Source organism: Ischnura elegans, chromosome 11 (assembly GCF_921293095.1).
Source record: "Ischnura elegans chromosome 11, ioIscEleg1.1, whole genome shotgun sequence".
NCBI classification, from domain to species: domain Eukaryota; kingdom Metazoa; phylum Arthropoda; class Insecta; order Odonata; family Coenagrionidae; genus Ischnura; species Ischnura elegans.
In genome coordinates this window covers 76,224,516-76,240,418 of record NC_060256.1, presented here as the reverse complement: position 1 = coordinate 76,240,418, position 15,903 = coordinate 76,224,516, and the positions used below count along the sequence as shown (strand labels likewise).

Sequence of the window (15,903 nt, the reverse complement as noted above, 5' to 3'; positions counted from 1 at the left end):
ACAAAATTTCATAAGTAGGAGGGCATAGCCCCTAAGAGCCCCCTTGGTTACATGCCTGCACCTATGTCCTTCTCTGACAAATATTTCATGATTCCCTTTCATCTCCTATTACTCAGTAAACCTTGTTTCTCATCCTATATATCCATTTGATCTTCAGTAACTCTCTGAACTTACATCACTGATGCTTGAAGGCTTCAAGCCTTTTTATCTTGCCCATCCTGTAAAAGAAAGTAATTCTTCTTCCTAAGCAGCACATTGTCATTACAGACCATTCATTGATCAACACAATAACGTGTTGGATGGAATGCGAGTGGTGCAGACACTCTTCCATCGGGCCTACTCAGTTTCGGACTTTTCATCGCTCGCAAAGGAGAAATGCCACCTCATCAAGGTCTTCCAAATTAACAGCTTCAATGTAAAAAATATCCTCAAAGCTGCCAGAAAGGTTAAAGACATGCCATTGTTAGGACTAAGAACATCTCACACAAAGGAAGTCTGGCTGAAAAATGGTGACTTGTTTGTACCTATTTATTTAATTTTAATCAGGTAAGCCTTATTGTTTTTATCTATGACTTTACAGCAGTTTCACTAGTTAGCTGATTCTGCTCCTATCAACCTGATTATTCATAACAATTCAAAAGGACCTCTGAGGAGCCCGCACTACAAACATTGAAAAATCCCATATGTGCCGTACTGCCTTACATGGCTGGAACCATCGAGAAAATCGCGAGAATACTCAGGAGATATGACGTGGTGACCATATACGCCTCCGTCACCAAGACAGCACATTTACTCAGCAAATACCAAAGACAAACTGCCTGAAAGCACCCTCAAAGGAATATACGAGGTGAAGTGTGATTGCCGTCAGGCATACATCGGCGAAACGTCCAGAGCTCTTAGATGCCGCCTTCAAGAGCACCAGAGAGCCATTAAGACAGGAAGTTTCGTACCTCAGCCATCGCTGAACACACATGGAGCAGACCAAAAAACAATGCAAAAGTGGAAGAAGCAAGATTGATCACAAAAGAAAGACGCTATCATCTGAAACGCGTCATATAAGCCACCCAAAGAAAAGAAAAACCCAAATAATTTCAACAGAGAAGATGACTACACACTGCCCAGCGTTGGAAACGAGTTTTCAGCAAAAACAGAAAGCGCACCAAAATGAACCGGACCCTGGCTGAAGGAAAGGTATACAAGGAAATAAGGTATATAAGGAAAGGTAAGGTATACAAGGAAATCACCAACTGCATCCTACACTTCCGACCTAAAGAAGCAAACTGCAACATCTGCGAAAAATGTCATCGCCTGAGATGAGCAGATGCGGGAGAAAACTGAAAGCAGCCAATCATCAACACAATAACGTAATATCACCATGAAAAAATACTAGGTAGATTTTTATTTTTGTAATCTCAATATATACATCAATGTTTCTTCACTGAAAAAAAAACTGGCAACAGTAAGTCATTAACTTGATGAGAACTTTCTAATCAATGCATCAAGCATTCCTTCAAAATTTGCATTGAAAATGTTACCAGACTGATACCCATCCACAGCCATGTGACATGTTGATATTTTTTTTTGTTAAAGTTTTGATAATACTTTTGTCCTGAACTCCCTCCTCAATATCTTTCCGCTAGCTGTTTTTGGAATTGAATCCACGAATTGGACACCTCCACGGAGCTGCTTATGAGATGACACATGCTCTGAAAAATGAATCAGATATTAACTTTAATATTTGATTTGCTCTCGGCAGAGCCAAATACATACATGCCTAATTATTTACGATGATGTAATGCAGTCAGTGCAATTACATTGATGAAATCTCATTGGAGATGACCAGTCTTCAAATTGAAGTATACAGTGAATGAATTTCTTGGACCTCTCAAGTAGGTGAATGCAGGAAAGAAAATGGTTCACTATTATATTTCCTACTGCACAATGGACTACATTGCAACTGATACATCAAAGAGTACATTTAAGTGCCTAATTTGAGTTGTTTATATTCCCATACTTACTTTACTCCATAACAATCCATTAAAAATTTTCTAGAAAGCAGGACCAAATGATATACTAAAAATTTCCACCTAGCATGTTGCATTGAAATTTAGGAGTCTGGGCATGTGTCCAAATGTGCTATGTATGTGATTCTTCTGTTCTTAGAAACAATTCTCAGGAATGCTTCTGAGCACAGGCAAATGATAAAGAGGAAGTGATTTTGTGCATAGGGGCTGAATCAAGACTTAAACAACTTTGCCAAAGGTGAATTCACTAAATAAAAATTAGTATTTTGTTCGGTTTGACAAAGGAAGAGAAAAATTTTCATTTTTCAATCCATCACCTACTTCTCTAGCCGTGCACAACAAAAATTGATGGCTTGTGTAGGTAAATTGATTACCTCGCCAACTCTAGATGAATAGGCCAACACTTCTCAACAATTCCTCAACCTTTTGTAGTAGCCTAAAATGATTGGATCTCTCTGTTGAGAGAGATTCCTTTCAAATAAATTTTTTCTCTGAACAAGTGAATGAGGCAGAAATCAAATTACATTACCAACACATGAAAATACTTGAGGCAATTTCTGTGTTTTCTTATTTTAAGCCTTTTGAGATGGTGGAGTTCTCTCCATAACATAACTGCTGGACTGAGCCCCTAGAGACTCTTCCATCCCTTCTGTTCAGAACATTTTTGCAGGACTTTCATTAAGAAGGGTCTTGCAGAGCACAAGGATCGCAGGGTGGAAGGGTCACACTCTCAGCTTCGACCTTTTTTCACCCCTCCCAGCAGGGACTCCGCATTATCTTGGACCAAGAGCATAGTAGGCCTCATTCCTTTCCAGATTAATTACCCTACCAGCAGCGTGTGTTCGCGGTCAACTTATGATTTATTAATATGTATTAGCTACATGACCTTCTTGGAAAATTTCCCCCACATGGAGAGGATGACTTGTAATCTAGCTACCACAGCTGAGATGTTAACACTGCAATGACTGGGGGCGTCAATTTACCATTTGCATTTTTCTTTTGCTCTCTACTTTGTTATTTTTCAATTAATGACGCTGATATTTCTTTACTTTCAATATTTTGGAAAAAATAATGTGAAAATGAAGTATTTGTTGGGGGAAAAATTTAGGTCAAGAGAAATGTCAGCTTTTACCTACAGTGGCCATGAGCGGTCAATTGAACATTCTTTTATATTATACTGTTATTTAGCTCTCTTTTGTCGATTCTTGGTGTAAATTTTTTCATGTATCATAGCGTGCCCTTTACCACGCATGTGCACTACCCAATTATGACTCTATAATGTCTTTTAAACAATTTTTACATATGATTTAACAGTTTGTATGAAGGAGAGACACATTAACAAAGCCAAGGTATGTTGCATTGTAAAAAATTGTTATTAAGTATCTCATGGGCATTGATGAACAATCCTTTAACTGAAATATTCTGTTGCATTTGTGCGTAACTGCTGTCGACCAAACCAGCACTGCCACAACCCCTCATGCCTCGTAACCTGCAGGGCTGCCCGTGAGCGCCCAGGGAATACCCTTTCCATGACGTGTTACAACATGCATGCTGGTCACTGTCTCATCATAGGCACTGCAGTCACAAATTCCCTTAATTCAGTCCACACTGTGGTCATCCACATTTTTTGTGCTCAGTTCATTGGAAGAATGGAATTTATTTCAAATGCAGCAAAGCAAATAAATTTTTCCCAGATTTTAGCAGTTGAAATTCTCACCGGTTGAGGCACAAAGGTGTGTATTTTTTTCTTCCCCTAAATTGATGCGTTCTATCATTCAGAAGCATTTCTGGTGATCTTTACCAGTGTATTGTAACAATGTAACATACATCGTGAAAGTTTCCAACCACTTCCCCGTCAACTCGTTCATTTGCACACAATATCGCTTTCCTCTGATTATCGCTTCTTCTGTCCATTTCCTTCAAGATTTCAGGGTTCTGCACATTCCAGAGATATTTTCTGCAACGCTCTGATTGAACTTGTTTGAATATATTTCGGCATTCCCTAGGTCAATCCTATTGTCCCTTTGTGCTTGATCTCTAGGAGTCATCTTACTAAGATTCTCAAGTTTAATCTCAGACTAGGAGCATCGATGAAATCAAATATGCAAAAACATATTCCGAAAATATTCATTTCCAACTCTTTGAGATTTAAAAAAATGCGTCTAATTCCACAATTTTGTTCACTTCTTCTAAGCACCTCTTCTCTTTTGCTCTAAGGTTTCTGTCCCAGTAAAGTCATGTACATGTTTTGTGTAGTTGCAGTTGCAAAAGTTAATGTTTTTTGGATGTTGGAGGAAAGTTATAGTTCATTTTTAAGTCAATGTGTTTACACTTTACCTCCCACATACATGCGTGGGTGCCGTGAACATAATCAGAAAACTTTCAAAACATGCTTTCATGAATACATATGCAAATATGTATACCTTTTGGCCACATTTATAGGGTTTCAATGGAATGGTGTCTTTTCTGATTCATTTTTCTCTGATACTTATGTTTTCAACCAATTAATATACGCTCAAATAATATGTTTTTAAATGCTACTTGTGATGTAAAAGTCTTAAGTATTATTTTTTTCAGTGTAAGGGAGAGGCTGAAAAAAAAATCACACCAAAAAATCTTCATATTGCAATTAAAAATTTATTTCCAAGCATTTAATACTGTTTGCAGTGTTTTTCAATGACACTACGCCTAGCCATAATACAATATCAGAGCATCCTATACCCGATTAAAAAGTGCGAAAGAGCACAAGAAAAGGGCAAATGATCAATTGACTGCTGGCGGTCTGAGTAGGTATATGGCTTACCCTGATCATTCTAGTGTTGAGGAGGCGGGAACTATATGGGCTAGAATAGCAAAGATATATGTACTCACTTCCAATATAGCTGATGATATCACCCTGAGATAGCTTGGATCCCTTCTCTTTGACCACATATGCCCTAGGCACCTCTCCTGCTACTTCATCAGGTATACCAATTACAGCAGCATCTTTAATTCCAGGGTGTTTCAGGAGCAGAGCCTCGAGCTCAGCTGGTGCAACCTGTTTGATAAGAAATAATTTTTATCCCAATTTACTTAGTGAAAAGTTGGCTCTTTCTATCTCTTCCTTTAAAAACTCTCTATATAATCACCCCAAATCTAATTGCATAACATAATCCCAGGACCCAGACCAGTTGTATGAAATATATCTGACCAGTACAAGAATTAGTGCCAATATTGATGAAAGAACATACGGAGAGAAAAATGAGGTATGCATGATTTTTTTAAGACAGCCAAAAAATTGGCAATATGTTTTGAGAAAAAAATAAAATATGAAAACAATTAATAGCAGAAAACATATGCATTTCTAATTCAGTTAACCTGGGTCTCTTGAGGTTGGAGGGTTATTGTCTGGGAAATGGTCATATTCTCATCTCCTCCATCGGTAATAGATGGCACTGAATATCTGAAAGTCACTTATCTACAGTAATCAATCCTCAAACACATTTTTGTTGAGAGGTATTGCATATCGCCAAGGCACCAAAGAAATTAATGACCTCCCCAAAATAATGACCTTTATCTCCCTCTGGTCACGTATAGCCAATATTTATTCTTTTACAAAGGAAAAAGTGTTTGGACTTTTGGACTCAAGGTATATTTTTATGTAACATATGTATTGTCATCTCGTACAGTAAAGGAAATTTTTTAATTACAGACTTTGTGTCGTTTTTTATAAGAAGAGAGCTTGGTTCCCAACCTTCCTATAATAATTGGATTGTGTTACATCGATGGATTTTGGATGTGGTGGCCAATATTTGGCACGAAATGGTTCAGCTGTAATTCCCCAGCCTTTATACTTCCACAAAATACTTTGGATATATGTATTATTTGGGAATTAAACTCTCCTACCTATGGAAGCTCTATGTTTGAAAGATCATTCAAAAGGTGATGCAGGGTGTTAGTAAATTATTATAAAAGATCATTGTCCTTCGTCATCAAGTGGACTCAAAATCGAGATAACTTTATTATTAGCACTTTGAAAAACACCTCTTAACAAAATTGTGATACTGGGGTACAAGGGTTAAGACAGAAAAAATATTGGGCAAGGAAAATTTTATTTGGAGGGGTCCTTCTTCTTCTTCTTATTCTTGGAATCCCTTTTTCCCCCTCTGATCCTCCTGCATTACATAGCATGCTAATATTGGCAAAGAACAGCATCATGTTTCAGAGTCAAAACTGCCTCAGAGGATAACTTTAAGAGACCCCCGAAATGCATATTGCCATGTTTTGTTACCTGAAATGCTTTGTATTTGATGAGTTCTTTTATTCGATCCACAACAAAGAGGTGCTTATCATCATCATAATATCCAATGTCCCCTGAGTGAAGCCATCCATCTTCATCAATTATACTAACAGTGGCATCACTGTTACCCTTATATCCCTTCATCAGCATGGCTCCTCGGAAGCAAAGTTCACCAGCTTTGTTTGGCCCAAGAGCTTTTCCAGTATCTAAGTCAGCAACCTTTGGATAAAAGCAGGTATCAGAAGCTGTTTTGATATTGTCTACTTGTACGCATAGTCCAGAAATACACAAAAATATTTTCAAAAATACAAATGGAAGACATCAATGATGAATAGTACCTATGTAATATTTTGTGTATTAATCAGGTTGAAACTAAAAATCATATGGCATCACAAGGATTTGAACATAGAGATCCCACTGACGTCAAATGTGATGTTTTGAAGTACTCCATTAAGGAGGGAGTTTGAATGAATTCATGTCTTCACTTAAGTCATTTACGGGGGTGCAAAGATATACATAGTCAACAAAGCAAGAACCATTTGCAGAAATGAACTTAATTCCTCCGGAATAACCTCAAGTGAAAGCATCCACCCCCTAAGCATGTGCAATGACAAATCTGTCACCATACAAATCCAGACCTCAAAAGTGAGTTTTCTCGCAAGATATTCATGATATTTCATTCGCGAATATATAAAGCTGATTCAGGGTTAATCAGGCAGTATTCCAGTATATTGTAAATAAAACCTTATTGTTCACTTTTAAAACATGCACACTCAGTTTTTATAGATGTATGATGATATTTCCTACCTAATATCTTGGCCTTCCCTGTTCCCAGATTAGTATTTTTTTAAAGAATTATGTATTATTATGCTCAAAATATTTAACTAAACATCAGCCAAATAAAACAAATAATTTTAATTTCACAAATGAAAATTTGCAAGGATAATATAATCTACATATATACACTATAAAGCCCACTTCTGACCCCTCACTCATACAGATACATATTGGGTGACGAGAATGTGACGAGATACAACAAAAAGTCAGGTGACTGACCCCCATCAAATCGCCTGAAACTCCAAGAAAAATGTGGAGGTACTACTACATTTTTTATTTTTTATCCAGTCATTCATTTAAAATTGAACATAGGGATTAATTAACTAAATGGCCACCAAAATTTGATGGTGTCACTGCGATCATTACAACAAATTTAAAAATTTGAAAACAAGAGAAGCAGAAGTGTAATAGGAAAAGAAGAAGGAGCCAAAAGAAAAAGATGAAAAATATTAGGTAGAAATTTAAAATGTAATGTTTGAAAAGTCAAATTCTTCATTTCTTGTTTCCATATGAACAAACATTTTTTTTGCATCAAAGCTTGTTGAAAAATTGATTGAGTTTCTTGAAAATTTTCAGCATGAAAATAGATTGAGAATTGATTGAACTAAATGTTGCAAACAAAATGACCTGAAGAGAAATAGGAAAAGGGAAAGTGGAAAATGAGAAAGCTAACAATGAATATACATAATTTGCTGCATTATGCAAGCAAAATATGTATATGTATAGCTGATTCAATAAAATATGGTTTTCCAATGCATGTGGATTGATAACAAAATATCGGTTGAGGCAACCCACATATCACTCAAGTGCACCCTAAAGCAAATTCCTACTATGTGTCTGGTGGTGGGATATGACCCTACACTTGGCCTATGCACACTTTGGTGGATCGGAAAAATCGATTATTTTTCCAAATTCATCTGACCCACTGAAAAAAAGTTGTGGTACTGATCAAAAATAAGGCCTGAAAAATTATGGCATTAAATAAATCAATGTTTTCCAACTTTTAGAGAAGTGATGAAATATTTTTGCATTGCTCGCTATTGATATTTTATGATCCGAGTACGCTGGCAAAGAGCCTACGGTCTATGCAGAGGCCTTTTGAAAGTAATTATGTACATGTATTTAATTGGCTCTTGGAGTTTATTTAACTCTGACAAGATGCCAAAATAAGTTGTCTCACTATACATTTTCTTTTATCTTCTTCCATCTGCCGATTTATATTAACAAAGATGAATCCCTTCCTATTAGCACTCACAGGATGAATTTTGCTGTATTTGGGGTGTGGGAACGGGAGAGGCGAGTGGGGAGAGGATGGGAGATACCTACTGCTCTTCCATCCGCGACACTGTATGGGCGTTGGCATATTTTCTTTGCGGATGCATGCTCAAATTTGGCATTTTGTGGCTTATACATCTAAATGCTAAAAAAAAATTTGTTCTGAAAGGCCAGTAATTCGGCAAAATCTATAAGGAATGACTATAAATTCAAAATTTCATAAAAAATCCATTTTGTGGCCTAGGTGGTGGCAGAGATAAGTTCTCGCCTACCATACCGAAGGTTGCAGGTTTGGGTCCCGCCTGGATAGGTTGCCCCTTCCAGCACATGAGTGTGTGTGATCGTCTGTTATTGATTGTTTAGAATCCCGATCTAAAGGCCTCATTGTGCTGTTTTTGGGGGTAATTGAGATGAAGAAATGGAATGCTAAATTTTCTGATATTTTATTTACCCTCCCCCCTTAAATGGCCTTTGAGCGAGGGTCAGAGGTTCACCTAGAGATCTCAAATTTTTCAAAAATCTCAAATTTAGAGATCTTAGAAAAATCGATTTCTTTCAGCTCCATTTGGCCAAATGAAAAAGAGTTGTGGGACTGATGAAAAATAAGACCTGAAAAATTTGAAATCTCTAGGTGAACCTCTGACCCTCGCTCAAACGCCATTTAGGGGGGAGGGTAAAATATCAGAAAATTTAACATTCCATTTATTCATCTCAATTACCCCCAAAAACAGCAAGGATTAATCAGGCCAGGGGCGCAACTAGGAATTAAGGCTGGGGAGGGTTTAGGTGCAACTAATACTGGGGTGTGTGGGTGTATGGAATACCCACCAGGATAAGGGTTAGGTGCGAGATTAATAAATTGCGGAATTTTAAGATAAATGGTTCAAGATAGTGAGTTATACAGCTTTCTCGGATATTTTATTAATCCTTACACTATTCTTTTAGTAATATCAATCCAGTTAAGTAAAATGGATTGAACTTTAAAATTTATCTGAGCTCTGGGGAGGGTTTTATCCCTCAAAACCCCCCCTCGCTGCGCCACTGATCAGGGCCCTACCCTATGAATTTCAAGTGCATAATATGGCTACATATGGATTGAGCTCTATTTCCTATCCAGACCAACCTTTGGGTAGAGTCATCGAGCAAAAGAAAGGAGGAAAATTATGTGCAAGAAGGATTTTCAATAATTTATTACTGTGAAATAGGTAAACCAAAGCAGAGAAATAGTTATCTCACCTTACATTGAAACCCAGGGAGAAGAACACCAACAGACCCGAGCTTTTTTCCTTCTAGTGGAGTTATTGCAACCCCTAGAGTTACTTCAGTAAGGCCATAACCTTGGCGGAAAATGCATGGTGGAGCACCAACCCTTGAGCGATGGCGGTTGATAATCTCCACCACTTTATTCTCTGTGTCTTTACTTAAAGGTGCTGCTCCACAAACAACTTCTTCAACACTAGATAGGTCATACTTTTCAACTCTAGGGTCTTTGGATAGGAAAACTGCTAGGGGAGGCACCAATGCCAAGCGAGATATCTGAAAAGTAAACATAATTAAATCAATAAATACTGTTGTCTGACCATGGTTAAACTATTTTTCCAAAAGATTTTGGTATTTGATTGAATCTTAATATCTACAGTGAGTGTCTTTGTGGCTGCACCCTTTACCATATGAGCTTAGAAAATAAAGAGGCAAAAAAAAGTCTTCAAATACTTGGTAAATGTTATATCAATCAGTAAGAGAACATGATGCATCTAAGCTTTCAGGGAATGTAGGTATTAACTCATGAGGTGAACTAGTTTTATCTCTTTTCTAGTTAGTTAAAGTTTCATGAGGTGAACTGTTTTACTTTCTACGTGGGACCTTTAACTGAACTGCATGCAGGCTGGATTTCAAAGAAATCATTTTCATAGAAATTGAGTTAATTAGAGTTTTCATGGTAAACATCTTAAATTTGCTGAAAGGCTATTAGATCTTTATTTCAATGCCATATGTACATTAATGTGAAATAACAATTCATTACAAAACTTGAGTTGTAGTACATAGTTGGAAGTGAAATGTAAGTAAGATAAAAAATATGTCTTCCATGCATTAACATTGACCTTAGAACTTCATTTAAAATTTGACTATACTCAGAAAAAATGAGGAATTCAATTCAAAGTCTGCAATTTATGTGCCAGCAACAATTATCTATGTGCTAAATACATATGTATAAGCAATACATAAGTTGACAGCGAACAAATGTGGCAGGTATGGTCGTAAACCCAGAAAGGAGAGAGCACAACTACTCTCGAAGTCTGAGATAATGCGGAGTCCCAGCGAGGAGGGCTCGAAAAAGGTTCTGCGTGACCCTTCTTAGCGAATGTCCTCCAAAAATGCTCCGTACCATGAGAAAGAAGAGTCTCTTTAGGCTCAGTACAGCAGTCATGCTAAGATGAAAACTCCGACGTCTCAAAAGGGTTAAAGGCAGGGGTTATAAAAAATATTGAGGGGGGGGTCACTTGCTAGGGGTCTTGCCACGGAAAATTTTATAAATAGTGAGTTTTAAAGTTTTTTTTTAAAGTATTTTAGAAGAGTCATATGATTAACATTAGAACCCTGAAAACTCAACTCTCGAGAACTCGACACTCCAGGGAAAATTGACAAACCTGACACATCTTTTCCTCCCCGCTCATAACGAATCAAGGGTCCCCGAGCCCCATGGAGTCGGTGCCACTGCTTACAGGTGTGCTAGCAACAATGATCAAATTACAATGCGATCAAATTAAGGCTGACATGCAACAATCACTCAGCGTGAGTTAGTGACTTCATCAACTTATCAGCTAAGAGGGGTGGATTTAGGGGGGGGGGGTTACAGGGGTCACCCACCTTCGAAATTTTATCAAATAAGTTAATTTTTTTAGCATAATGGTTTCTGTATCCTTCTGAAGGGAGTGTATATGCATGCAAATGTATGGCTACGAGTCCCAAGCATGAGAGAAGTTTGAGTTGTTTTATCTTGAGTTTGAGCTGCACTGTAAAAAAAAACCCTCCCTCCCAGAGGGTATTCCCCGACTAGCACAGATTTAGCCTTTTCTCTAAATACACACAAGGATAATATGCAGATATGACTTGACGAAATCTATCTGGATTCAGAGATTAAGTATGAAGAATTCACGCTGTATTTGGGGATAAATGGGAGATGAATTTCGACATTTTTGGAGAGACACCTATCCTTACGCTGCAAAGACTGATAGGTGGCAGCTGCCTTGCATATGACAGACAACAATCGCTGCATTGTCAGCCAAGATTCATGAGAACTACGTGAAAATAATGTAATAACATACATTCCACAAAGCATCCAACAGTGGTGTAACTATGGGTGGGGGGATGAGGGGACAGAACCCCCCCTCATAGACTTGGAGAAATTTAAAAAATATTTAAAGCTCTTGTCTAGTTTTGATATTTAATGACTGCATCTGCTTAAAGTGAAATTTTTAGTGCCAAAATAATGTAAAATGGATTTCCAGACATGTCATTCTTCAAAAATTTTCCTGTTACTTGGGAGGGGGTTGCCACCCCAGGTCATCGCATCCCCCCAAAACATATTCCTAGTTATGCCACTGACATCCAGGGCCGGCCATAGGGCGGGGCGACCGGGACGACCGCCCCGGGCGTTCGTGAAAAAAAAATTGAAATATACGATAGTTTTGTTTATATTATAACCCACTACATAAGAGTGATTAAACTTCAATGCAATGGTAAGTTTATTTCATTAATTTATTACCATTTTCCTTTCCCTTGGGCTACAACCTTGTCGCGATGGAAAGGCTTGCGCGTTCCTATGACCCCTAGAGCTGCACTGGCGGGATTAATTCTAAATTATTCCCGGTAGGGCCACCCATGCCAGATTGGTCAAAGGGTAGGAGCCAGACGAAAGGTAGTCCACGTGATGGTGTCACGTGAAAAACACTGTTGGAATGGAAGTGGGAAACCCTACCAACTATCTCTTCCCTGAACACATGGGGTACAACCAAATGAGCCTCGGAATCTCATTGCCCGGGACCCGTCCGCAAAGGGCGGGTGTCGGGCATGGCAGCGAGGTCGGTCCTCGGGGTCGCCAACATGCGAAATCCTTGCAGAGACTTATCATCATCACCATCAGCGGCAGCAGCAATGAAGAAAGAAGAAAAGAAGACCAAGAAGATGGAGAAGAAGAAGTCAGCTATAAATGTGGGGACGTGGAATGTGAGGACTATGATGAGGGCGGGAAAGTTAGAAAATATCAAAAGGGAAATGGATAAAGGGAGGATAGATATCTTAGGATTATGCGAGGTGAGGTGGAGGGATGGGGGGGACTATTGGAGTGATGGGTATAGGGTTATATATAGTGGAGGGGAAGAAAGCCAGCGAGGGGTAGCATTAGTATTAAACGGGAAGTTGGGTAAGCGTGTGGTAGGTATAGACCAGGTAAACGATAGGATTCTGGTGGTAGAAATTGAGGAGCGGCCCGCCAACCTTGTGGTGGTCCAAGTTTACATGCCCACCAGCAATCATAGGGAGGAAGAAGTAGACGAGGTTTACGAACAGCTTGAGGAAATAATTATAAACACACCGGGTAAGAAAAATCTGGTAGTGATGGGGGACTGGAACGCTTCAGTTGGGGAAGGGAGGGATGGAAACGAAATAGGAGAATTTGGATTAGGAATTCGAAACGACAGGGGCGAGAAAGCAGCAGAATTTTGCAAGAGAAACAAGTTATTCATCACAAACACGTGGTTCAAACATCATAAAGGGCGAAGGTACACATGGAAAAGTCCAGGGGATGTAGGCAGATATCAAATAGACTACATTATGGTAAGACAGAGGTTTAGGAATAGTGTGAAAAACTCGCGCAGCTTCCCAGCAGCAGATGCGGATTCAGACCACAATTTAGTACTTATGAAATGCAATGCAAGATTCAAAAGGCTCATGAAAGGCAGGAGGGAGCGGAAATGGAATGTAGAAGCACTGATGGGGAGTATGAGGAGAGAATATCGGGAACTAGTGGACATCAGTGTACGGGAGATTGAAGGTACGAAGTCTGTTGAGGAAAGATGGGATAATATTAAAACTGGAATAGCTAAGGCGGCGGAGAAGTCAATTGGCTACGTTGACAGCAGAAGGATAAAAAAGCCTTGGGTTACGGAGGCGATGGTAAAAGAAATGGAGGAGAGAAGGAAGTGGAAGAGCGTGGACACAGAGGAGGGAAAAAGAATGTATAGGGAACTGAATAATCGATTACGTCGTGAAACTAAGAGGGCAAGGGAGTCATGGTGGAAAATACAGTGTGAGGAAATGGAAAAGTTCCAGAAGGATGGAGAAGTAGGCGCGTTGTACGCCAAAGTTAAGTCGCTATCGTGCGGCAAAAGAGGACAAGCCATGTTTAAAATTAAGGCTAAGGATGGGAGAGTGCTAACCGAGCGAGAAGAGGTACAGAGTAGATGGAAGGAATACGTGGAGGATCTGTATGACGGAAGAAACAGGCCGGAGAGATTGAGTTTAGAGGATGAAAGTGCAGTGGAGGAGGACAACCTTCGGCCGGGGATATTAGATTCGGAAATAGAGAGAGCACTTCGTGATATGAAGGCTAGGAAAGCAGTAGGAGTTGACAGTATCCCGTGTGAGCTTCTGAAGAATCTAGGGAAGGATAGTAAGAAAAGGTTTTTCGAACTAGTCCGCAGCATCTATGAAGAGGGGTGTTGGCCGGAAGATTTCGTGAAGACGGTTCTAATTCCGCTTCCGAAAAAGAAGAAAGCTGTGGAATGCGGAGATTATAGAACTATCAGCCTAATATCGCATGCGGCGAAGGTGATACTGAGGATATTGAACAGACGAATGGAGACAAGGGCAAACGAGTATTTGGGAGATCAATTTGGTTTCAGAAAAGGGAAATCAACTCGTGATGCAATAGCAGTAATGAGGTCCCTCGTTGAGAGGAACCTAGAATATGACCAAGACGTATATGCCTGTTTCGTGGACTTTTAGAAATCATTTGATAGGGTGAACTGGGTTAAGCTGATGGATATTCTCAAGAGAATAGGTGTAGATTGGAGGGATAGACGACTGATTCGTAATCTTTATATGGCCCAGACTGCGCAAGTGAGGGTAGCGGGCGAGGAATCTGGGTGGGCAAGCATTGGGCGAGGTGTAAGGCAAGGCTGTCCTCTATCGCCGCTGCTTTTTAACGTATACGCTGAGGAGATGGTAAGAGAAGCGTGGGACGAGTTGGAAGCTGGAGTGAAAGTGGGAGGAATGATGTTGAAATCGGTAAGGTTCGCGGATGATCAGGCGCTGATTAGCCAGTCAGCGAGGGGATTACAGGCTCTAGTGGATGCGTTATACGAGCGGTGCGAGGAGTATGGGATGAGGATTAATCACAAGAAGACTAAGGTAATGCGGTTTTGTAAAGTATCGCGAGCGAGGAATATGAGACTCAAGATCAAAGTAGGTGGGGAAAAACTTGAACAGGTAGAGCAGTTTAACTATTTGGGCAGCACATTAGAGGAAAACGGACACAGTAGCAAAGACATCAGGAAGCGAATTGCACTAGCAAAGGAGGCGTTCATGAACAGGAAGGAGCTTCTTAGAGGATCGTTATGTAAGAGTTTAAAGAAAAGGTTAGTGAAGAGTTTGATGTGGAGTGTAGCTCTCTATGGTGCCGAAACATGGACACTGAGGAAAGAAGACGAGAGAAGATTGGAGGCATTCGAGATGTGGGTATGGAGAAGAATGGAGAGGGTGAAATGGACGGAGAGGATAAGGAACGACGAAGTGCTGGATATGGTGGGTGAGGAGAGGCAGCTTTTGGATGAGATACGGAGGAGACAGAAGGTATGGATGGAGGGAGTACTCGGCGGGGAGGGGATGTTGAAGAAGGTGTTAGAGGGTAGAATGTTAGGGAAACGAGGGAGGGGAAGGAAAAGAGTAGGATTTTTGGATGGATTGAAGGGGAGTAGGCCTTATAGTGAATTGAAGAAGGCGGTAATGGAAGGAAAGGAAGGCTCCCAGATCACTTCTTTAGTACTCCATGCAAACCTACCTTAATCGGTAGAATACTCTAATAATAATAATAATTACCATTTTGACCTGCATGTGAAATTAAAACTTATCTTATCATTTTCTTTTTTCATTTCACAGTAATTGCTTTAGGCTTACAACTAATTAACTTTCATCATCTAACTTATAAAAATACGTCTACTAATGAAAAAGCGTGCTTTTTATGTTCGTTTTACGTTATAATTTTATGAATAAATATTATTATAAATTTTATTTGTATTATACTATTTTGAACTCAACTGCGTGATGGTATCATAACGGCGTATTTACGAAGTCTGAATTCAAACATTTTAGCCATGCGAGTTACTGTAAGAGGCTCTTGTATGACAACAAATGTGACCTGAAATTGGCATCTACATTGGCAATCACTATGACCTTCACACAGTGGCGCCGCCTCCATGGGGCCTGAGG

At 39.4% G+C, this 15,903-nt stretch overlaps 1 protein-coding gene across 1 annotated transcript in view; it reads right to left on the bottom strand.

The window, feature by feature from the left end:
* Window positions 1–1,384: 1,384 nt before the first annotated feature.
* LOC124168222 (luciferin 4-monooxygenase-like) overlaps window positions 1,385–15,903 on the bottom strand; it is a 35,823-nt gene continuing 21,304 nt past the window's right edge. Inside the window, exons 5-8 of the mRNA XM_046546359.1 lie at window positions 9,652–9,951; window positions 6,295–6,522; window positions 4,896–5,061; window positions 1,385–1,706 (exon numbers count right to left, since the gene is read on the bottom strand). Of these exons, the coding sequence (XP_046402315.1) occupies window positions 1,585–1,706; window positions 4,896–5,061; window positions 6,295–6,522; window positions 9,652–9,951 (816 nt within the window). The 3' untranslated portion in view covers window positions 1,385–1,584. The remainder of the gene's footprint in view (window positions 1,707–4,895; window positions 5,062–6,294; window positions 6,523–9,651; window positions 9,952–15,903) is intronic.